A 25068-nucleotide genomic window follows, 5' to 3' on the forward strand; every position below is an offset into this window, starting at 1 on the left:
TGAGTGTCCTGATGATTTGATACTCACACAAAGTTTGTACTAAAATTTTCCTTGTAATTACTGAAATAATTGTATTGTATTTTGTGTATACCATACAACACCGCTGGTCATTCCCCAACACAAAGTGGAATGGCTAAGAACTTTTTTATTTCCATAGCTTGTTGGGCTAATCTAAATTTTCTTTTAATTAAGGTGCTTCTGGAGGCTCCAAGTTTCCTCACCATATGTCATCACCAGGAGTGTGCACTGGTTGCAAACCAGCTTTTTTAGTGGCAAAGGTAGCTTACTGCGCAGTGCAGGATTTCAGACTACTCACCAAATGCAGCCTGCCCCAAACTTATACTGCATTTAATTTTCTTTTCATGGTTTTGATCAGCAATAAAAACTAGGCCATAATAAACATAATCACTTACTTTTGTGAGTATTCTGTTAACTACTTTGAAGGTGAGTCCCTTCGCATGTCTATTGAATAAAATTGATTTTTGGTGCTTATTTTTAACACTGCAACTAATCTTTCCCAATACAATAGCAGAAGAATGTTTCTTAGTTTCTTGCGGTTAGAATTTATAAAATGTGTTGCATGCACATAGACAGAAGACACAGGCAGCTACCAGTAGCAGCTTCTGTTACTGTAAATATGGTTGCTCGAATGTCCTTGGCTCGAATGTCCTTGAGCCCGCAAACTCACAACTGCGCAAGCTTACTGACCATGCTGAAAATGTGTTTGAGGGCCCCTCAGCACAAACGCAAGAACACAGACAGTAGTTCATGTTGAATCACTTTTAGTACCACATCCAGTCAAAGTCCACATGCTGCTGCTGTGCATAATTTAAAAAGCAACAAGCTCAATGTTACAGAGTTAACCAGTACAGCTTCTTTTCCCACTCCATGAACACTGAACACATATGCAAACAAATCCTCTTGCAGCAGTAGCATTCATCAATAAAGACCCTAACAATTAAACATCAGCTAGCTGTGTTAACATAGGCATTCTGCACTATCGTCCACAAAAGTACATGAGACACAGGACAGGAAGCCACCAGAACAATTCACAGCCACGCCATCTAGCAGCCAGGCATTTCCTTCGTTTATACAGGTTACTCTTCGGGTGGCAAAGAATCACCCACACAAAAGCATGCTATAGAGCACTTGGCAGTGCAGTAATTAATTTTTGTGGCTCCTCTCATCACTTTTGTGGCCAATGGTGGCATACTCTTGACAATACAAAATCTCTAATAAGAAAAGATAGCCTAACGCTATAACTTTTAACGATTTAAAGACACACCCTTGTAGGCTCTTGCTCCATGCATACTAATGATGTATGCTAGCACAAAAATATGGGTAGGTATAAAAAGATCCCTCTTAGCCCACAAAAGTGACAGGAATAGCCTGCGACTGAGCCACTGCTATGAGGAAATAAATGTGTTTCACACGTGTGGCCAGGACTCACGCACCAGAATCTGTCTGAGCACTATCTAATGGGCTTGGCATAGGCAAAGCTGACAATATGGGACAACAAACAGCACTAACTGTGACACCAACATTACTTGAGCCAAGCAGCACAACTTACAGCACAACCACATTACCGTACTTTATTTTAATTTCAAAACTCACTGCACAGCCATCTGGATGCACCTTTGCATACTTGTGCGACTCTTTAGCAGTGGCCTGAGAGATGCCTCACCCATGAGCACATCAATCAATTGCGCACATGTCTGCACCAAACACCTCAGGAAATTAAGCCAGTGCAAATTGGTAAGCACATATTTATCCAGAGGTAGTTGTTCTTGTTTTCTATTACTGAATTGACGAAAACATGTGGAATACGAGTTTGAGAGGAGGGAGAATTTGCCAAGGCAATCAAATCACACCTTCCAACGTCAAACATTCAGTACAGCATCCCGACGGTTAAAAAAAGCTTACACGCACACATACACGCACAAACACACACACACCCACTACAAAAGTGAACAACAGCAGGTAAATGCAAAAGCCTACTTCATGATGGTCATAGTGCACTAATCTGTTGCAGAGTTCTTGAGACTTCACTGGCGCAAACATTAGCAGGCGGCACAACACCATCAGGCAGCAGCATCAGACAGGTCACCAAACTTTGTGCCCGAGCAAGCTCTTGAGTCGGGAACCACGAGGCATTTAAAGGCAGCAGCTAGCTTTCAACTGACACCGGCCGCCACTGCACGGTTTACTTCAGTCCGGTGTTCGCAGCATGGGTACCCACATTGGTGCTTTAATAAAGAAGCACGCCAAACAGCTACTGCCATCGCACTGCTATTAGGCACACAAAGTACCAAGCAGTGCAGTACTTTCCACTTTCAAAATATTTAAAAAGGCCATTGGTATATAGTAAAAGATGTAAAGGTAGCTTCCAAGATTTAAACAGTAGTAAAATATGGCTGCTTTCAAACTAAAGCAAAGCTCAAGACATACACAGATGCTGCGCAGCACGGCCTCTCCGTCAGACAGTTTGCGCATCAAACAATCAAAGATGCCGTCAAAATGCTAGGTGAAAATTTCACACGTTCCAAACACTTGCCAAAGGTAAGGCCCAGTAATCTCTTCTACAGAAGCAAATCTACAAGAGTTAATTATTCCCAGCTACGCAAGGAGGAGTTGTTCCTTCAATACCATCACTCGCTTTGGCCTCATTAGTTGCAAGTACAGTCATGTTCTTTGCAGGTGATGTCTATGGTGTGCTCACAGTGAAGCACACAGCGCATTGCTTCGAGTTAAAAGCAAAAACGCAGTACGTTCAAAACCAGTGCCCGTAGCTTTTGGTCCACTGCAAGGACGCATTAGCGCCAAGTGACTAGCGCTCCGGGGTTAAGCACTGGCAATTCTCTTAGCAGAGAGAACTCCTGTACAATGAAAAATATAAATATGCTTCACATAGTGACCAAAAAAAAAGTGATGCTCAAAACCTTTGACTAAATGACAACTGGCAGTTCCTGGTTAGAAACAATAAAATGACGAGGACAAACAAACACTGCATCTACATCCATAGTCGTGAGGCTTATCGTAACTAATCAGTCTTCTTTGCTTGGCACACTGTTGAATTCAGTATCTTGAGAAGCGCTCTTGTCCATAGGAGTTCCCAGCACTTCGGCCCATTTCGTTGTGGAAATAAATTCCTTAAAATCCGCTGAAAACAAGAATTTTAATTTGCATGTGATGGCAGTCATGTCGTTCAACAGCTACACAAAAGATAGATATGCAGGAAGCTGGCATGTCTTCTTTCTTTTTTTCATCTATTTACTGCCTCCATGTTAACAGAAACTGTTTTGCTCATCTTGCTTCCAGTGGAAACACAAGGAACAGAATTGCAGTAGCTGGAAGTTTCCTCCGGGATGACAACTATGTCGGCCATCCAACGGCCGGCAAGAGCAGAAACGCTGATCTATTTAGGTTCCTTTCCCACCAACACAGAAACAAAGCTAGAAGCGAACTCGAAGTTCACATTTGTTCTCTTTTACGTGCCGAAGTTCCACCGGCAGCCAGTTCTGTAGTGCGCCATAGCGGAGGGCTATGGAATAATTCTGACCATTAGGGAGTCATTATTGCACACTGAAATATCATATCCGTGGCTAAGAGTGCACTCAAATTTCCATAGGCAGCTTAAAAAATTCAGTTACTGCCACAATTAATAAACTACAAGATATCTGGGTGCAAAGATATAGACTATTTATAATCCTGCATGTGCAACGAAGTACACAAACTTCAGAAATGAAAGATGAGCAAGTTCTTGGCAATTAGCTAGCGTGAGGTCCCCCTGACAGTTTTTAACTTTGGGACACAAGCACACAAGCGCTGTTTTAAAGTTTTTGTTGCGTCTCTTCATTACTGTGTCCCTCTTTCCTGCGCTGCTTCTGTGCCGTGAGCTGTAGTCAACTAACCCTATGCCCTATCATGGTGTAATAAAATGTGTTGCCTTAATAAAAGGTGCCATCTGAACAGCTACAAAGAAAACTTCCTTGATGAGCCAGTGAGCCTCACTTTGCATAAAACATGGCTTACATAACATATATATTAATGCTTGCCTGGTCAGCTTATGAGCTACACTGATTATCCTGAACAGCTGAATTAAGTGTGAAATGCTTTTAAAGAGACTCATCTTCAGAATTTAGTGTGCGCATGCACATTACAGCAGACAAGTTAATTAAAGTGAAAAAAAAAATGTGCCAGTATTGAGAACTTAACTTACGCCACAAACAGCAATCAAACAACATCACAGGCCTCCTAGCGTCAGGGCTTCAACAAGAGAGGAGATGGGTGGAGCCCTGGACGCCATGCTAGTTTTAAACATAGGAAGACCATCAGACAATAATGCAGTGCGGGTCAGAAAGTGTTTGCATTTTTGCCACAAGCAGTTTATGCGATATGACTTCACTGTCCTGGCCTTCCTCAGCACTGCTTGCTAAGGCGGTACTCGAATAGGCTAGCAAGAGCACTGGGTCCAATATGATAACTGAACACCACTTACCAAAGCTGATTCGCCCCAGTGAAGCAGAGTCCATTTTCTGAAACATTGATGAAGCTGCAGATTTTGGAAGCTCAAGAAGAATCCAGATTAACTGAACAAAATCTTCCAGAATAATTTCGTCGCTACCATCACAAAAGACCTGGAAGTAAAAAAAAGTAAAGAAATAGATTACTGTGCTGTGTCCAAGTAAAATGAACCATTAGGTGAACATCTTGATGGGGTATGCACATTTCAAAATTCCACACAAAGTCTGCTCTACAATGCATATGGTAATATTCTGACGTTCTACTAATAGCATCCTTACAAACTGACAATTACAGCAGCTGTATCTGCAATAATATGTGCCAGAATGTCACATTTACAGAGCTTGTACTTTTCTGCTGCCCATGCAGTACAGCCTTGGCAAAATCAAATTTTACACTTGAACAAACCTGCAAATAATAATTTTGCTTCTGCACAACTGTTTGCACCATCGAAGCTTTGCTAAGAGTTTAGGTCAGCAAATAATGCCTTTTTACTACCAGCAAATAATAGAGACTTTAGCCTTTTATATAAATAAACAAACCAAATATTACAAAAAAGTAAAACTGGCCACAATATTATAGCCCAAGCATAGAGTTGCTTACATATAGTTTTATGATTAGCTGCAGATGCAAAAGCAGCATAAGCAGCAGCCTGTTGATGGGCACTGAATAATAGATTACTCTCAATTTGATGCTTTTGCATGATAAAGCTCCACCTGGCTTGTGAGTTGTGTTGTAGGGGAGGGATACGCATTAATTTTGAGCATGAGAGAATCTCTCTCTCTCTCTCTCTCCATGAAAAAATGTAGCTGGTCCCAGCTGGTTCATGGCTAAATTCTCAGCTAGACCAGCTGGTCCCAGCTGGTTTATGGCTAAATTCCCAGCTAGACCAGCTGGTCCCAGCTGGTGCCCCCTGGGACCAGCTAGTTCAAGCTGGGAATTTAACCATAAACCAGCTGGTGCCCCCTGGACCAGCTCACCAGCTCTGGGAATTTGTAACCAAAAACCAGCTGGGACCAGCTACCATTTTCTCTTGGGGCGCGTGCACGCACACACATCATGATGAGAATTATCAAACCTGCAAACTCACCGGGTTGATGAATGACTTTCACACTGACTTTCAACTGCTCCTACACTCTGTCATCAAAATTTTTCCACTCCATATTCGCTGTATATGCCCACGCCTCACATCTTTTCTTCATCTTCATTCATGTAGTTCACCTGTTGTCTGCAGAACCACATGACCTGCCAGACTCCATTTCGAGCTCAAATGCCTTACACACGTCTGTTGTGTGATCGACGACGGCCAATGGCTATCCTGGGTGCAATTTCTATCATCGTTATTTTCATTTCACCTAACAGTGACCTAAGTTTCCTTCCAAGGTGCTTATCAGTGAGAATTCATACTTATAAACTGATTGTGTACTTCCGTCTCAATGACAGAGCAAGCTACTATTCATTACTTGATGACAATTTTAGAAACATTAATCCAATGTTTGTACACATGATTATTATTTTTATCAATTCTTGGACATGCCCTTACTATTTGTACAAGATACACTTATCTAACTCTTCCAATACTGCCATTGGCTATTTGCCAAATCTTCACATTTAAACTGATTGTGTACTTCCTTCTCAATGACAGAGCAAGCTACTATTCATTACTTGATGACAATTTTAGAAACATTAATCCAATGTTTGTACACATGATTATTATTTTTTATCAATTCTTGGACATGCACTTCCTATTTGTACAAGATACACTTATCTAACTCTTCCAATACTGCCATTGGCTATTCGCCAAATCTTCACATTTTACTTTCTAATGTTAGACACAACTATGAATATGCGAAAAAATTGCTTATCAGGAGAGCCCTTCTGTTTGGGCATGTTTTCTAACTGTTGCTAGCCTCGTGCAAAATGTCCCAATTTTAGTGAACCATTGTGTCTGCATTTGGCTTCGCTTGAAAACAGGGAACCAGAGGCCGTACCCAGGAACACCTTGTACAGGTTCGGGGCCCAGCCCAGACCTGGCCCAACTCCAAGTCAGTGCTGGCTTAAGATCAGGCCCACTGAAAGAGCCCCCTCATGCCCAGACGAGTGCAGTGCACTAACCAAGTTATGGTGGTAGACAGGCAGCGTGATGCCGCAGAAGTCAGTGTAAGAATGCTCTCACGTTCAAGTAGACGAGAGCTGAGAAATGAAGCTCACCTTAAAAGCATGCTCAGTTCGATTTGTTTCTGTTTTATGGACAAGCCAGAGGGCTGCCAGGAAAGCTCGTAGCTCCACCTGTTTGGAACCGTCCTGAAATAAGATGGATCGTGTTATTATTCATTGAAGCGACTTCAAAAAAATTAATGGATAGACTATACATGTATACACGTGTGCATACAAATAAGTTCCGCTGAGAAGATGAAAAATTTTTTAAATACCCAGTGGTTATTTGAGACACATTTCTGAGTATATTTCCTGTTCTAAAAATTGAAACTGTTGATGTCACTGTGCACTCCCTACATGACATGGCCACATGGCCTTGACTGCAGTATTAGATACCAACCTGCTGCCGCTCTTTCCTGCAATCAGTTCCAAATTTGGCTGAAGTGAAATAACACAGTTTCGATTTTAAGCCATGAAAACTGCTATTAAATGTTATGCAAGCCATTATTCATAGCAGATAGTATGTCCTTTCTTGATACCAAATCTTGATAAAATTTGTGCTTCGTTCTTGCCACGGTAATTTGTATATGCAGTAATTAAGAAGGTATGCAAGTTGTGCTGTGTCTTTCAGACTGCTCAAATTATTATTTGGTGCAATAAGATCATTAGAAATGTGTGCTCGCAATGATATCAAGACAGCATTTCTTTTGCCTCAAACAATTTGCCCGGTTTTGAAGTATTTTCAGCAGTGAGGACTCCAACCCACTGCTGTAGGTTGTCCTCACTGGTGTGGCACGCATGTGGGCTACCCTGCAGTGTTTGTGTTACGTCGGGCCCCCTTTTGAGATGTGGTACTCAACCGTGCTGGTGCCCGATGGTGCACAGTACATAACAACCGCAAGAGCTGTTTGATGGTATAAACTGCGTCCCACGGAACACAAAGTAATATCTCGACACCAAATATTGTTCCGTGCAGCACCCTATGATCTACCTATCACCAGACACGGTTGAAATCATTGCGTGACTAGGTAGAGCGGTAACAACTTCGGAGCCTTGCAACTGCATCGCGATGGACCAAGTTGCACGTATGCTACTGAAAGACCATCGCTCCTTTAAGTTCTGTCATCTGTTCAAGGACAACAAGAGAAATACTGTTGCCAACAGTTTTGGCGAGCGGAAGCCAAAATCAAGTGATTTGTTCAAAGGGCACTTGGGATTCGCCAACGCTTGTGCTGACTAGGGAGTGCGAGCGGTGCGAGCATGGCACGGCTCTGAAGGTGGCCTCACATACACTAGCTGTTAGGCTACCATCGTATCTAAATCGGCGTACACATGAAGCATTTCTTCAAAAGCATTATTTGATTTTTGTACTCAACCACACATTACAGGGCACTTGTGTCCACATCCATGGTTGCAGGAGACTGCAGCATCAGCCTCTTGTGCGCTGTATCGCTTTCGTTCACAGCCGCGGTTTCAGTCTCTGGTGATGCCAAGTTCTCGAGGGCAAGGACAGTGCCACCACATATTGTGAGTGTGAATATTAATAGATCTGTTAACACCTCGGCCGAGAATCAGGTTGAAACGGGGCAGATGATGCACACCGGCGTTTTTTTTTCTTCTTTTTCTGCAAGGTGTGGGTGCAATGTGCATGTGCAGGCACAGACATGGCGGTTTCCAGTGTTGCCAAACGAAGAAATTGCCAGCTAAACTTTTCAGTGACTACCATCTATATACAGGTGTTTCTTAGGCATTTAATTAAAACAAGATGTGCATAAGAGCTGTCTTAATGGTGCATATGCACAGACTACTGTCAATTATATACAGTCCCCGCTCGTTGCAGCGGATCCGGCAACAACGAACTTTCGGTTACAACAGACCATTTCTGTTGGTTTGTTTAGTCCCCGTGGATTTAAAGTGAAGTTCACTCCGCTCACAACGGACCCGGCTATAGCAGACTATCGGCTACACCAGACTAAATTTTGGGCAAAAATTGTTTTGACTGAATGTTAATAGCGAACCTTTGCAGTGCCGGCACCCGATATGCTTTTTTTGTTTATTTTGGTGAGAAAACTATGTCTGGCAACATTTTCAGCACAAAACGGCCTGTTGGTGCAACCAAGCCAAGCAAGTGCTGGTGGCCTTTTTTTTCGCGCGCGCACGTGCGTGCGTGCGTGTGTGTGTGTGTTGTGTGTGTGTGTGTGTGCAACCGGCGGCAGGTATGCTGGCTATCATACGGCAGGGTAGTTGATTTCACTGTCGGATAAACTAAGCATAATTAATGCTGTTGAACATTGCGGTGAACAGGACGACATCGCCAGAAGTACAGGCCTGTCTAAGCAGATGGTCCGCTCAATCGTCAAGAACAAGGACACTGCCGAAAAACGCGACTCTGGTGAGATTGTAGAACAGCGCTTTCGGATATACTAAGTGGCGCTCCTGGAGGCCGAGTCTGCCCTCGTCACAGTTTTTTATGTAATAAAGAAGTCAGGTTCAGTGAAGTTCGGCATTTATTATTCCCATTCTGTCAGATGAAAAAGGAGGTAGGAAATGCCTCAAGCAGAGGGATGGTTCCCATCCATTGTGTGCAATCTGCTGCTGGCCATGAGGAGTGCTGCTGGCCATGAGGAGTCCAATTGGACTAACTTTCGATTTCACAGCTGTATTTCATGAGATTATTTCGTATCAGTAGTTTTACTGACCAGACTAACATCATTAAAAATGTGGAAGCTGCCTTGGGGAAACGTCAGGCAGCGATCCGACTTGTATCACAAACTGTTTTGGATGAACCTGATTTGTCACGAATGGTTTGAAAAGAGCCTGGCTAATTCTGCTGGCCATGACTGATTTTTATAGCTGGTTCGTAATTGCTCCTAGTTACGTTGTTGCTTTATTTGCTCAGGTTAGTGTGCGTCTTTATGCACTCGACTGCATGTGCTAGGTCTTCCAAGTGCCGGTGCTAAGCTTTGAAAAATTCACTAGGCAATTCTTTTCCCCCGCATGAACGCTGTGTGTAGAAAATATACCCCCCCTGTTCGGATAATGCATACTTCGGATACAGTGGACATTTTTTTTCAGGTTTAAGAGGGTCCATTGTATTGGGCGTAGACTGTACTATACCTATTGCTGCAGTGACATCAAGTGGCAACATAAAATGAAATAGCGCGTTATTCAGCCTTTCATAGCAACCAGTGGCCAACTTTTCATGGTTATAAATGCCCATTCTCCATGTGAAGTCCAATAATTCATGAGAGGTGCGCAGTGTGTCTATACTAGTCTATGATAACACAACAATGTAAGAAATCAATAGTCAAGTGGTTCTTCTGGACAAGTTATCGCCATGGGATAGTACAATGCATACAGCAAAAAATGTATGATTCTTGGCACCTTTACAAAAAAAGAATGCTAAAAGTAGTTTGAAACACCTGATTACATAGCCATTTCTATGACTATGAGTTACTGATCATTAGAGGAGTGCGATTATCAAAGTTTGAACTGCGAATCGAATGCAAACAGTAAAAATTGACTGCAAATCAATTCGAGTATTTCCAAATACAAATAGTATGACCTGGGTATGAATCAAGTATTTTTGTACGAGAATATTTTTCCTTTTAGAGTGAATAGAGGCTCTAAAGCATAGCTACAAAACAAGGAAACTTTGGCACTCAGGACTTCGCACACCAGAGTGTTCTAGTACAAGCACTTAACACGAAAATGGCAGTTAGCCAAACACTTGGTTCATGCAAGGCTTATACGTGCTAAGCTTTTATTGCACAAGCTCGGTGCTGTGCATGCAAGCAAATCCACAGGGGCATGCCATACGATTAAGCTTAAAAGCCTGCATGTCATGCAACAATGCCAACTTTTATTACTTGTAAATTTCGAACATGTGAAAACTTTGAATAATTCAAATGGTGCTGTGAATCAAACAGAACCGCAAAGACTATTCGCGATGTATTCAAAGTTTCGAATATTCGCCCACCTCCACTAATAACCCTTAAATTTAGTGTGCAATTATAACGTGCAACTTTTGCACCATCCGAAATGTCTCGATAATTCCACTTTACTTATAAAGAGGGAACTACCCTCGTATCACTGCAGTGAATGCACTCCAATTTCACTGCTTCAATTTTGTGATCATTCTTGGGGCACTTAAGTCCGCTTATGTGCTTTGAAGGCCAAAGCCTAGCGATACTTATTTTCTTTACTGCTACATCAAGTCTGCATCTATTTTTTCACTTGTTTCTTCATATTTAGAGCAAATTACTTTAACAGGAAGATTGGTGACACTTAAAGTCACAGCATCTCTAACATCAGTTCTGCAGGGCTAAGGTGTACCTGTTCTACTTACATGCATTCACATCCACCGGTCACGTGGCATGCACTAGACCAGCTTTTGTTCCATTGCTGGCAATATGTGTAAATAGTGTGTATTAATGTTTTTAAATAATTATTCAGTATTAAAATAATAATTAATAAAAAATGGAAATAGCAGGTTGGTAACACACCGGCTCCTACTGTGGAGATCTGGCTTCAAATTGCGTATGAACTCAAATGAGTTTTGTATTTATTTACTGTTTGCAGCAGTACCTATTTTCTGTGCCATACAACAACGGCAACGAGAGTTTTTCGCAAGATGGGGCACTGCTTTAAGGGGACAGACAACCGATTTTTGTCGCGTATATGTTCTTTAGCTCATATGAAAGCCAGTGTTTTATATAGCCCGGTAACCACAAGTAATTTCTAAACAAAACGGCAGAAATAATTTTAATTTGGCAGCAAACTTCCTGAAATTGGAAGGGTGGCGGTTCGTAGTGTCGAAACTTGGCACTACAATATGTGTCCCTGTCACGTGACCTGCAAACGTAGAAGGTATTGTAACTGCTGAAACGTTTATTTACGTATTGAAAATCTTTTAACCCAAGTATTTGCACAAGGTTAAATTGTATATGTATTTCTAAACATTATTTTGAAACTTATAAAGACACGCCGTCCACCGCCGCCAGGTTGCTCTCAGTGTGGCTAACTGAGCCACCATGCCCAGAATCCACGGCAGCGTTCAGTAAACAGACCCAGTGAAGGAGCTTTGACGATTCTGCCTGAGCCAGAGGCATTTGTTCTGCCAAAATATGTGATTTCAGTTTACAAATACGCCAACGGCAGCTTAAAAAAAAAAAAATGTCGCGCCCGGGGAAAATTGAACTTCCCACCTCCAAAACGTGAAGCCAGATACTACCTATCGTCTATCCCAACAGATGATGCATTCGTGCACAATAGACCGTTGCATTAAAAAACACATAACGGAACAGGAAAGCCTGCGATTTAAACTTTTTTAGCTGGGGACAAGTTTTTAAATATCGTTTTTCATTTCGCATACAGACAAAAGTATGTTGCCGAGCTACTCTGTCATGGTTGCCAGCATCATTTTTGGGAGGGACACATACGGCTCGCAGATCTAAAAATTTCGATTTAAAAAGTTCTAGGGCGTTATCAGCAAAACCTTTTCTCGTCAAGGATGCCCTTTCATTTGGGATAGAGAATATATACTCGACAAAAATCGGTTGTCTGTCCCTTTAATAATTGTGGAGTACAGAGAGATAAGAATTCAATATAAGGCAAGCTGCCTTAGCACGAGGGAAGGACTACACTTTTACTCTTTCCACCTTTGATAGTGCCAGACTCTGAGGTTAATAACTCATAGGAAGCAAGACCAAACAGCGCACTATATACAGTAGAACCTCGTTGATACGTTAAAAAAAAAAAAAACGTAAAGGAGAAACGTACAATCTGGGAAAACGTACCATCCAGTAAGAAACGTATGCTGGGGAATTTTCAGTGTTCACAGTTGAGAGCGTAGTAACCGACAAATCGTATGAACAGAGAACGTATCAATGGGGTTCTACTGTAGCGGAGCAACCACAAGATGAAGACAGCAAATATGAAAAAACTTACCACATTCAGGACATCAAAGACGTCCTTTGATGCGCGGTCAGAGGGCAGTCCCAAAATAGCAACAAATTCTGAAAAGCTGACTTTTGAGCTTTCCCTGCTCTTGATGGCAGCCTTTACTCTCAGAAGCACATCATCTAGGTCTCTAAATTGAACGCTGTACAAGGGCAACATAAAAAACAGTAATTAGGGCACGTCATGCCAGAAATGTGGCTGCCTATCGCATGCTCACTTCACTGTTTCATGTAAAATTTGAACACAACTGGTAAAGGACACAACGTAACTCTCTAAAGCAGCCTTTAAACCGCACCGACTATGCATTTGATGGCATATTACTACCAACAGTCTGAATATATGCGATGCTGTGCTGTGATTTGTTCTATAATATGCACTTGTCACAGCTTAAATCACTAGTGCTTGAGTGAGGACCAGTGCAGGCTCTTTGAAGTCGAAAAAGAGCATTTCAGAAGTATGTGAATCGCTCACTTGCGCCAATCTCTCCTGGCCCATTTCTATTTTACATGACCACCTTGCAATAGTTCAACTTTCAATGACAGAGCCACAACTGTATCGTTTGCTGCTTCTCAGGTGTACAACAAAATAAAATAGGTTGACTATTAGTCAATTTATTCCCCCATCATGGCCCCAAAATGGAATCTCCCATCATTTTGGTCAGTCCACAAGAGCTGCAAAAAACATCCATAGTTGAAAACCACTGGCTAAACTAAGGACTAAAGACCTACTGACGTAGTTATATGTGAATTGAGCTACCCATGTGTGACAAGAGCTCCATGGCAAGGACATTATCAAGTGCACGACATAGACTTCTACCACTAGCAATGTTCCAGCATGACATCATGCTATATTACAAGCTATTTCGGTGAATAATGCAAAAAATATGCAAGCTACACCTGCATTCCAGGCAAGAAAAAGTGTGTATCTAAGTTACATTGTACCAATGCAACCACATAAGGGCACTGTAATAATTTGGACGTTTTGGTTAAGTTTGCTAATGTGTATTTTTGAGGAAACGAAATGTGAGGGATACTTTGCGCTGTTAGGGTAAAGGTAACCTCAATTATAAAATAAAGGTAACCTCGATTATAAACCATGAATACATCCAGGACTTTTTCACGGCATGTAAAAGTGGTGAAGCACCTAAAAGAAAAAAAGGGGGGGGGGTGGGGGGCGAGGCGGCCCCTGATATATATCGTCAAAGCACTTTGCTCTTCTTCCTAAGGTCTCTCATTCACTATTTTTTGTCTTTAAGGTGTTAGGCTTCTCCAGCAAAGCGTTTGTGGTACACCAACACGCCGACCATACAAAACCGACTGAGTGGAAAAGTGAAAAGTTTTGTTTTCCTTCGTGGCAAAACAAAACTTTTCACAATGCCACCAATGTATGCACAAAAGAAGGACAAGATTGAAGGGGCAGATTTTCACTGCTCAGCAAGGGCTTTATGCGACCTTTAAATGCGGGCACCTTAATATCTCAAGTCTCTTGTCAGGCAGATTAAACATAAACAGAGGTTCAGGGTAATCTTAAAGGGATCATGGACAACCACAACACAATTACACTCAAGCAATGTAGTTCACAAAGACACTGATTGCGCTGCATTTTTCATGGAGCTAATATTACTTCCGTGCAGTAGATTCAACACATAACGGAACAGCAGCCCGGAAGGTCAAGGAAGGTTGGAAACCACTACAGGTACATTCATAATTACAGCATGATTAAAAATCCACACAGGTTTGAAATGCAAGCCTACCGATTTCTGCTGATGAGGTGCTGCAGCCGGGTGCATGCTACGGTCTTTGCAAATCCGCCGTCATCCATCTCCACATGCTTCAGGTCGTCGTACGAGTACGAGGACAGAGGTATTCGCAGGGCCCTGGTGATGAAAACGAAAAAGCCCTGTTTTGTGCCCAATGGCAGTGGGTGATGGCCATACACAGGTGCCATTTCTAAACATTACAACTGGCTGAGCAGGGGCTCATTACAACAGGGTCAGTGGTTGCAAAAAGATCCATGGAGGGTAATTCAGTTATTAAAGGGAATGGCCAAAGGGAACTGAAAACAAGCGGGGCACAAGAGCGAATGTGCACACGTGCTGATTACACCAAAAGCGAGCCTTACACAGGTGTATTCACCAAGTTGAGCACGTTGGTGCTTAAAAGAGGTTCTAAAGACAGCATGATAGTTTTCGGTGCATACAACGGACTGAAACCTAACTGAACTCCCTGCTCATCACGCCAGCAGCAGTGGTTGCCTCATTAAGGCAATTTTTACACTTTGAGTGGAATGCTGCACTCAACAAATTCAAGGCTTTGTATCTGACATTTTTTTCAAGCAAAGCTCTCTATGCCTCACTGATAGTGTAAGTCACCTTCATAAAAACGCACTGCAGAAAAGCCAACTTTACACAATGGTTTTCACAAAATGATGATGATCATAAGCGAGGGCACATCAAGTGCCTCAAGAAAAAAAAAACACAATCCACTTTAATCCAATCCAAGCCAAGCCAATCGAATCCAATCCAATGCCCCTCGCGAGAGCGTGTTCGCTATCGGAGAAGAGAGGGGGAGAGTGGCTGCGGACAACAGCGGACGCACGCAGGAAGGACAGGGCCGCCGACAAGAGATGCTCTGAGCGTCGCATCTAACAATCGCGTGCAGTGCGCCGCCCCGCTCCCGCCGTCACCGCAACCGCGAAATCAGGCGTCGCGAACGTGCCCTACCCGCGCGGCACTCGCCGAGCGCGCATCGTCTCCCATCGATAGGCCCGAACACGAAGACGGGCGCCGTACAATATGATGTCGTATTCCCAGCAAGCTGCCGCTGCCGCGTCGACCGAGAAGGCAGGCATCATAGGCAGGCAAAGGCAGGCAGCGAACGAAGACGGCGATTTCACGACGCCTCGTTTCGTGGTAGACGCGAAGGCGAAAGTGGACACGGCATCCCATCAAGACGCCCGTTTTCGCGGTCGAGTCGGGCCTCGTCGGCGCGCGAACGAGTACGGCGGCTGTGTGGCGCGCTGCACGCAACTGTTTTAGCTCCACACCACTTCTTTCATTAAAGCAGCGCGAAAAATTCGGCTTCAAATGAACTTCTGATGCAAAAGGGCCGTTATTAACAGCGGAGCTGTGGTTACTGGTCGTAAGTTCGGGGTTCGTGCGCGCCGAAAACTCCCATCGAGGAACGCTAACGCGCACGTGTCCCGCAGCTCTCGACCTGACTCGACAGCGGAAAGTAAAGTGATAGCGGCCGCCGCAACACTAGAGGAGCGTGCGCATGCGCTCAGTATCGTAGAAGAGCCCTTCGCGCGGAACCTCGCGTCGTCGTGCGCATGCGCTCAGTATCGTACAATAGCCCACGCGCGCAGCGGCTTCGCAGTTCTCGGTTCGTGCAGGTCCCGAAAAATTAGACTTCAATCACCAAAAACTACTGATGCGAAGGATGTGCGAAGGGGTCGTTCGTCTTACTTCGAGCAGCTGCAAATTCCAGAGGCCATGCCTCGAGTTATAACACTAGATAACTGTTCAAAGTGCTTTTACTCATGCTGGTGACAGCCTTCCGGGAAAGCCGCGGCGATAACAACGTTGCGATAAACTCCACGAGGGAACCACGAGTGCACCGAACTGCCGTGGCTATGGATGCGGCGTGGATGTGGCTGCGTCTATTATGATAGATAGATAGATATGATGGATATACTGTTGCGGTTCCCTTTTAAACGGGTGATCGACGGGAAATCCGGCGCTCCGGAAAGCCAGCGCTCAGTGTTGCCCGGACGACGACAAGACTCGGCAAATTTGGCGTTGAATGCTCTCAATGGACAATAATCACGCAAATTGCCGTTTCTGCGCAGCTTGGCGCAGCAGGGCAAATTGGCGCACAATGGCGCAATTGCCGCAGCAGTTCCACCCCTGTGTAACATGGTGTAGCCAATATTCAAGACCTGCAGTAGGCTACTGAATAAAAACTGTGTCTTGTTTTTCTTTTCTAGCCATTACATCGCGCACGCGTGCAACTTCGTAGAAGGAGAGCACATGACCTGGACAACCATCAGCCATACCAAATGTGGAAACCATGACAGTTCACGAGTAAGCAAACTACGAGATGGATAACTAGCCTAGGATGTAGCACAACTTTCTGTGCGCTTTTCCATTATCCGCCACATTCAGTCACTACACTGTTCAGTGACACGGTTGTTTAACTAGCGGTACAACTGGAAAGTGGTCTAGCTATATCCCAAAACACAATTTTATTATAGGGGAAAAAAGACCACACAAGTGAGGTGTGTCCCATAATACAGTACCCTCCTGTCTGTCACTATTAAGAACTTTCTGGTTACATGCCTGCCAGTTGCAGTACAAGGAGGAAAACGACACGAGCTATCAACTTACTTTGCCATTAAGCAGCGCACGTTCTCAGCATAGAGCTTGGGGTCTTCTTTCTCCCTCTCACTTGGTACGTACACTGGCAGATACTGCAGAAAGATAAAAACTTGTAAGCGTCAGGCAGAAGAAGGCAAAAAATGGCACAGGCACGATTCGAACCCTGCCCAGAAAAGAAAAAAAGCCGAAAGAGCAGGAAAACAAGGGATACTTACCTCAATCTCCATGTGTGTTTTTAACTGGCACAGGGTTAACCATAACGTCTGCAATCTGAAAAAAAAAGAAAAGGAAAGACAGGTAATCAAAGAGGTAGAACACGGTCTTGCAAATGCTGCAGCAGGAACTGAACCCATTTCCCCAGCTTTTGCAATGTGTGCAGGCTGCGGCAATACTATAACGAAAAGTTTAATTTTTTTTTCTTCCTTGAGGGGTCATTTTGCATTTGTGTAAAAACCGGCCTCCACTTCTGAGATTCAGCCTCCGCCGGCTTGGCCTTTTTCTCAGTCCACGCAAGCAAACAAAGGCGATACGGCGAATGCTGCCCTCGGAGGTGAAAACTGATTTGTATTCGATTGTTAACAGTCCGGCAAGTGCTGCAGGTCAAATCACAAGTATTATATAATAGGCCTGTAACATTATCTTCGTGCGAAACTCTTGGCACACAGCCCAGAGCTGTTTGGACAAGACAATTTGTGTAAGTGTTCATAGCAGTGCTGTAACACACTGTGCTACACGCTACAACTTTCCGCAACAGAAGGGAATGGCGAAAAGGGGGGATATAGCCTTTGCGGTACAAAAATTCCCTACAAATATTCACAGCCTTATATATACAGTTGAAGACATCAGGAGCCAGAAATAATTAGTATTTAAAATTGGGAATTTCATAAAACTGCACGAGTACAATGTTGAATGTCTTTGTGCTGGGCAGTCAAAATTTGTTCCACTTCAACAGGGCGGCAACTGCGCATATTTTAACTTTTTTAGGGCGGATGGAGGTGCCATATTGGGCTGCCTCTCCTACACTGCTGAGGGCACATTTTCTGCTTGCGCCTTAGCTTCTCAGCAGCAGTAGGAGAACTTTGCACGGCACCAGCCATGCACTCCCATGTTCCCTGCAGTGGGGCTCCCTGTATCGGCATGCAGGAACACCACACACCACATGCAAGGAAATAGCTGCAAGCAAAGCAGTCGAAACTGACGTACCAACAACAGTTTCACGCAAGAAATTAGGAAGTAGATAATATTGATATTGCCTTAAATACAAGAGTAGTAAAGTTTTGGGGAATTTCAGGTATATAAGAGCTCACACCATCCCTATTTTTCGTCTGCACATTTTAAAGAACTGTTTTATTATATCTGTTCATTGATCACAGACGTACTAGCAAGTCTGTTCATGTCAAAAGTAGGCAATACTCTGTGCATGGAAGGTGCATGGCACATTAGACCTTCACCTGGCAAGTGTATCTCTAACGCCAAACGTGCAACAGCAATTACGCATCTCACTCCACAGATAAAAGCTACTGCAAGACAAGTTGCACAAAGTTTAGACACGGTTCTAGCAGTCGTGGAAGAATTGGCAAATATGTTGCAGAGAGACAAAAAAAAAAAGAGAAACCACTAAAAGCAAGGCTCCCATTGTTATAAAAAGAATTATATCAAAATCTCGGCAATTAATGCCGTAAGTGCTAGGAGTGCATTGTCGTGCATACGCAGAGGGGCCATCCCATGTCCATATGAGTGTGTTCTGAAAAATAAAAGAAGTGCTTGTCAACATGATTTAACAAAGAGACAAAACATAAGATCTATAAAAAGCTATCCTTCAAGCAAAAACAACCTACCAGTTCATTTGGGTATCGAATGAGAACAGGCTGCACAGGGACCCCAGGAACAAAAGCACCTAAAAGAAAAAGTTAAGTTACACACCGCTTAAATCACACGATCCTTCAGTTTAAAATACTTAACACTTTTCAGGAAACCCTGCTTGCATCAAGGGGCCAGACAGATCTAATAATATGGCCCCTTGACTGCAGCAAGAACGTCGAGGAGGGGGGGGGGGGGGGGTCTAAATTTTTTTATGATTTTTTTAGAAATATAGAAATAGTTTTAGCTATTGCAGCCCCTGGCTTTATATTTTCTGCTGACAACACTGCAGTGAACTATACTCTGAATCATTTTTGCATATTAAAGCTACACAATGCAATTTTGCAGCTGCATTGGGGGTGCTATGATGAGAATCATCCTAGCTTTCTTATGCAAAACCCCTATTTATGCCTATGTTCATAACATAGGCATACACATGGGTGGCACCTCATTAGAAAGCTGTTGAAATTTATATGAATTGTATTCTTGTAACAAGATATGAGACAAACACCACCTTACAAAATTCTCACACACATACGGCAAAGTGGTAATATGAAACACTGTCAGTTTTCTCATAATCCAGTGAAAATAAATTACAGCACAGAATTCCACTCACCCCAGCATCACTCATTTGTTTAAATTCATGTTGTTCTCATTAAAAAAATCACATTCCGGACCCTTTTTATAAATTTTGTGCAATCTTACCTCACACATTATAAATGGCTTGCCTAATTAAATCAATCAATGTGTGTGCGTAAATTTTTTGCGCAGTTGGCTAGATTTTAGTTTCACAGCAAACGTAATCAAGCAGACCTTCTTCCTCTTCGCTGCACATGCTAAGTTAGAATACCATGCACATTCCAAGCCCACATGCCTTCTCCCGTACCCTTCCCTTCATGGCCCAGCTACCTCCGGAACAGTTAAGAACGGCAATAGCTCATGTACGGTACGACTTTGCCGAAGCGACAGACCCAGATGTCAACGGGCGCACCCGTTTTGAAAGGAGGTTGCTATGAATGCGTGATATCTTCTGCTTTTTCTCACGCAGTTTGTTTGTTGTCGCTGCAGTAACTTTTAAGCATATTAAGTCCAATCAATCACGGAAACGGCTCGTGCCATGTTCAAAATATTCCCAGTAACGCCCTCCTGGCACCGCACAGAGTAACATCCGGCTGCAGTGATGAAGCACAGAGGCAACTTTCGTTGCCGTTCTTAAGTTGTACCCGAGTATAGCACTGAGTGTGCCCCAGGCGAGTGGCGGGTGCTCACCCAACTTGAACGAGATGAGGCAGGTGCGGTTGGTGCAGGTGCCCTCAGGAAAGATGATCACTTGGGACCAGGGATCCTTAGAGGTGGCCCGACGGATGATCTCGCGCACCGTGTTCTGGCGTGAGTTGGGGTCACTCCGCTTCACGTACACCGGCTGAGTGAAGTTCAAAATGGCTGCCGGGCACACGGCAAGTGCCCAAACGTGGCCTGTTAGGGGCTCGCTTCCTGCCAAGCTGGCCAGGGATGCACGTGCAAACAACGTACGGCAGGCCAGCTACAGTAATGGATATTAACGACCTCAGTGGCCCACCAGCTGAGGAGTCGAAGTGCGTGAGCACAGGGACCACCATATAGCTCAGGCAAACCTTGGTAGTAAAAGTAGAGAGGGGAGACCAGAAGGCCCTCTCTTGCAATTCCAGCTCGGGTACAAACAATGGGAAATATTTGCAATAAAAAAGCCCTGAGCTTTAGCTCTGTGAATGTAGTCGCCCTTCCCGTACGGTATTTGAATGTCTCAAAATGATGTGAGCTTGCACTGCAAAATTTAGCAGCAGCAGATGGAAAAACGACCGTGTGCACAGCGCAGCTCAGAAGCTGCTCGCGTACTCCGTTTAAGTTTTGGCTTTTGCTGGAAAAGGTACTTATCGCGTTTCTGTTTACAACATTTATGAAGAAATCTAGGGAACTGGAATACCTGGATTTAAAATTACCCTGAAGCACCTTAAGGAAGGAGATATAAGACTCGTTTGCAGACAACACTCAAAGAAAGAAATACGTTCAAAAGGAAATAAACCTGGGCACTTGACTGCAGAATGCTAGACAAGCAAAAGTATATACCCATGAAACAAACATCAATGAAAAATAGAAAAATTTCCCACGTAAACATCAACAATTTTTACAATTGTCATCATTCGGCATCAGTAGAGCGGCCAACTTGAGGCATTTTTCAACAAAGAGATCTTGTATCATAGCAGCCCTGTGAATTGCTAATGTGCCCGCTGACATCGAACAAAGGCTACAAACTAACATGGTGCACTCTGATGTAACCTCCAGAGGTTACTTGGAAAAGTGGCCGGAAAAGTCATCCAAACGCATTAGAAAAGGCACAATGTACACACCCACACTTCAAGGAAAAAAAGAAAGTCAAAGCTGGTCATCTTAATGATCCTGATGTCTCAAGAAGTGAGCTCGCTATGGTTCCAGCTGTGCTGATCTGCATTGCCAGTGACTAAGGGGAAAAGGAAGCCTCCGAATTACCTTTTTTGCCACTGTTTTCCTCATACAGGGATTGCCAGGTTTTATCCTCTAAGAGCCCGAAGCTTATTCTTCACCCTGCACAATTATGCTTTGCCTAACTTTCTCTTTGTTTAGGAGGCATTCATTTGACCACTACAATGAAGATGATCAGTGGCAAACTAATAATAATCAACCAGGACTCCACAAAATGACCCTAACGCATTTGTTTGAGCCGTTACAAATTCTGGACGGATGTGAAGAATGGTTGTAAACTTCACGGGACACTGTAATGCAACTGAGCATAACAAAACCACCTACTAATGTAATTTGGTTTCACACAACTTGGCTGCTACATTTTTTTTTTTACAAACACACATTGTTACGTATATGTGTAATGAGCCCTCAGCCATTTTTTTGTGGTGCTTGAAGTAGAAAAACTTGCTCTGGTTTTGAAATGAGGAAAAAGAAGGACTGGAAAATACCGGAGCATAAATGTTTAGTCTGGTGCATTGTAACTACAGCGGCAGAACAGAACAAAGGAACTGCCCCACATCTAAGTCAGTTACAAAATTACACCGGCTTTTACATGCATTGACACCTTAGATTTTCTACAAAGCAGGTTACTTTCTCCTGTTTTTACTATGTTCTAATGCTTTCAAATGGGGAAGGGGGAAGGGGCCGCAATATGCTTCCCTTAGAATGGGGAAGCGGTCTCCCACTCAGATTACAATAAATAACCACAAACAGATGAGGTGCAACAAAATGATACCTAGTTTTAAAAAATCACTCTTTCATACGTACAATGCCTAAATAAACAGCCAAGGGACTGTCAAAAAGGGGTGAACAAAATAAAATTGAGCAGTGGGTTCACACAAACTGTAGGGCATGAGCATGTGTAATAATTTACCAGATCAGTTGAAGTTGATGCGGTAAGAAAAGTACAAGTCATATGGAATCGCCACCCTGCATTCCTCCAGTAACTGTGCAGCCAAATACTGTCTCCTACTGGTCATAAAAAGTTTAGGTGTAAATTTCTTTCATCCTGTCCACTGCACATGGTCAAACACCTATATTGCTTTTTTGGCTGCTCTAAACATATTTGATACGCCTGTCATCCTATTTTCAGATATGAACACTGTGCCATCTTAATCACAGTTAGCGGGAACACGGCGTCGTGTGGCTGTTGGTACTATCACAGCGGCCATGCAGTGCAGGGCAGAACCAACATGCATGCCATCCCGAATATGCTGACACACATGTACTGCACCATGTGTGCAATTGTAGGTAATCCCATCACCCCCCCCCCCTCCCCCCCCCCATCGAGATGCCAGGCTATGCTGATGGTGCGCAAAGTCACGTGTTCCTCAGCTGCTGGGATTAAGATGGCGCCCTCATGAGAGCTGGTGTCGAGGCATGGTTAGTCGGCCCCAAGCAACAGCAACGCCCAGGGAGAGAGAGCAGGCCAACCACCGTGTGAGAAAGGAGGGACAGCGAGGCAGACGTACTGCTCAGGAAGAACATGCCCTTGCTTTTGGAGCGCACGACGGCTGAAGGCACTGGGCAACCGTGCATGGCGGCCACTGTGTCGAAAAAAGACGAGTGTGGCGCGGCCACCAGGATGGGTGCCTCTGGGGTGGGCATGGGCCGGCCCACCGTCCGCACCACGATGCCGGCCGAACGCACGCACAAGAGCACGCAATCTCGGGACACGGTTTGTATGGCCCTGCGGTAGGCAGCAGCCATCCAGGCGACACAGAAAAGACACAATGTACGCGCACACACACACTCACACAAAGCACAGGGCCAGCCACTGCCAACTGCCTGCCCCTGTAGCAGGAGCAGCGGTGATGACTCAGAAATAGCTCACAACAGCTCCTGCCAGCCTCAAGTTGATATGCAACCAATTCAGCTTGATGAGATACAAATGTGGGATAGAACGTGGCACTCAGCCAATCCAAGCACAATAAAGCACCTCAAAGGCCTTAATTAATTTGCCCAGCAAAGCAATCCTAATTATTCAGGAGTCTGCAATGCGTCATCCGCACAAGAGGGAAATCATTAATGAACTTGGTGCAAGTAATGCCCCACCTAGCCGTTCTTTGGCACTTACAAGCATCATTAGTTACGTACAGCTTGTATGCATGAGACAAAATTTTTGTGCCAGTCAGTGACTGCAATTAAAATTTTGCCTTATTTTTTCCCCCTTTTTCTATCCGCCTTACGGATACTCACTTCACTCCATTCTTTTCCTGATTTCAATGTCATCTAAACTTGAGTCCCCGCCTCCACCGAGGGAAATGAGGCAGCTCACACCACTTGCCCATGGCCTTCCGCACCAAGAATTTTCCTCAAGGTCAGTACCCACAACCCAGTATCAACCTCCTCATGCTGTTCCACTATGCTACACTGATACCTACCTCCACTATCCCAACATTTGCCTTGCCTCCTCCTGCCTCTTCCCAGCCCTTGACTAACCAAGGAGAAAGCATTCATCTGGTGCCACTTACAAACGCCTACTACAATGCACCCCTCAACTGCCCCTTTAGCCCCTATCCTGATACCACATGGTGTGAGCCTGCCAACACACCTCACCCCCTAGCCCCGATCTCTCTCCTGAGAAGTGGAGGGAGGCCTGCTGGCCACGGCCTCCAACCCTGCTGACCCGATCTCTATGGTCACCCGTGCCAGAACTGCAGCCAAGGCCCACGGGTACCTGGACTGAGGCCAACCCATACCATTGAGTGACGGCCCCCCTTGGCACTAATAAACGTTTATTCTCTCTTTCTTCCCTTCTTCCTGAGTACATGTGTGTGGTTGTGTCTTTTTTTTCACAAACAAAATGTGCGACTAAAACAAATGAATACCTGAGTTCAACTTCTGTGCATTATTGGCTTATTTACTTTTTTTAAACAGACTGCAGCACTTGTAGGAATGACAACCAGAGTTCAGCAACTGTGCATACAGAGGGCTTATTGCAGGAAATAAAAAAGTCATATAAAGTATTTGATGTGATTCTTAACTGTTATGTCTTTTCTGGTGTGCAAAAAACAATGATGCAAAAACATCTCCTATTCCTGCTTCCCCATCTCATAGGTCAGCTCAGTGACTAACTGCGTCTCGCAGAGAACCAAGGAAAGAGAGAGCTTACACAATTCTAGAAATCCTCCTGAAGTCAACCTTAAGTATTAACAGTGTTGGCACTGTTACAGATGCAGTGGCCCAGGGGTCACCAAAACATAGCCGCCAAAAGAGCTGTGTGCAGGCGATAGCAAACCCTTCATGCAAGCATGGCACCCAAGCTGTTCCACCACCAATTATCATTTGTTACAGGCACATTTACGAAACACAGCATACATACTTTGAACCACATAAACAAACGCTGCAGTATAACGAAAGAGGAAACAGAAAAAAAAGCAAGAGAGGATTTAAGTAGAAACACCAAGCATTTTCAAGCATGCGATGTGTGAGCACTGTGTCGTAGAAAAACTGCAGACTCTTTTCTGCGTGTGCTATTTTTTAAAGTCAACTTTGTTGCACTCATTTGTAATATAAACAACAAATAATTCCACATAAAAAACAAAACGTAAAGAACAAAATACGTTTTGTTGTCCTCTTTACTAACACTAACTAAATAATGACACTGAAACAACAAAAAAATGACATTTTTCAGGGTGGCAATGCTCTAT

General features: G+C 43.9%; 1 protein-coding gene and 1 long non-coding RNA gene across 6 annotated transcripts in view; one reads left to right on the forward strand and one right to left on the reverse strand.

Moving 5' to 3' along the window:
* Nucleotides 1-765: 765 nt before the first annotated feature.
* Lpcat (lysophosphatidylcholine acyltransferase) overlaps nucleotides 766-25068 on the reverse strand; it is a 118847-nt gene continuing 94544 nt past the window's right edge. For 4 of the 5 annotated variants that reach the window (XM_077686186.1, XM_077686189.1, XM_077686188.1 and 1 more), the window contains exons 5-14: nucleotides 20147-20320; nucleotides 18856-18914; nucleotides 18727-18761; nucleotides 17233-17287; nucleotides 17027-17109; nucleotides 14393-14515; nucleotides 12628-12781; nucleotides 6733-6825; nucleotides 4499-4637; nucleotides 766-3160 (exon numbers count right to left, since the gene is read on the reverse strand). In XM_077686186.1, the coding sequence (XP_077542312.1) occupies nucleotides 3045-3160; nucleotides 4499-4637; nucleotides 6733-6825; nucleotides 12628-12781; nucleotides 14393-14515; nucleotides 17027-17109; nucleotides 17233-17287; nucleotides 18727-18761; nucleotides 18856-18914; nucleotides 20147-20320 (1031 nt within the window). In that variant the 3' untranslated portion in view covers nucleotides 766-3044. Of the gene's footprint in view, nucleotides 3161-4498; nucleotides 4638-6732; nucleotides 6826-12627; nucleotides 12782-14392; nucleotides 14516-17026; nucleotides 17110-17232; nucleotides 17288-18726; nucleotides 18762-18855; nucleotides 18915-20146; nucleotides 20321-22887; nucleotides 23106-25068 lie in introns of all 5 variants that reach the window. The other variant, XM_077686187.1, reaches the window with a different exon arrangement.
* Nucleotides 16199-23979, forward strand: LOC144155009 (uncharacterized). Its single transcript, XR_013319493.1, has 3 exons — nucleotides 16199-16723; nucleotides 23659-23735; nucleotides 23846-23979. It is a non-coding gene; the product is annotated as an uncharacterized LOC144155009 (long non-coding RNA).

The sequence above is a fragment of the Haemaphysalis longicornis genome, unplaced genomic scaffold, assembly GCF_048455015.1.
Source record: "Haemaphysalis longicornis isolate Haplotype H1 unplaced genomic scaffold, Haemaphysalis longicornis Haplotype H1 scaffold_1, whole genome shotgun sequence".
In the NCBI taxonomy this organism is placed as follows: domain Eukaryota; kingdom Metazoa; phylum Arthropoda; class Arachnida; order Ixodida; family Ixodidae; genus Haemaphysalis; species Haemaphysalis longicornis.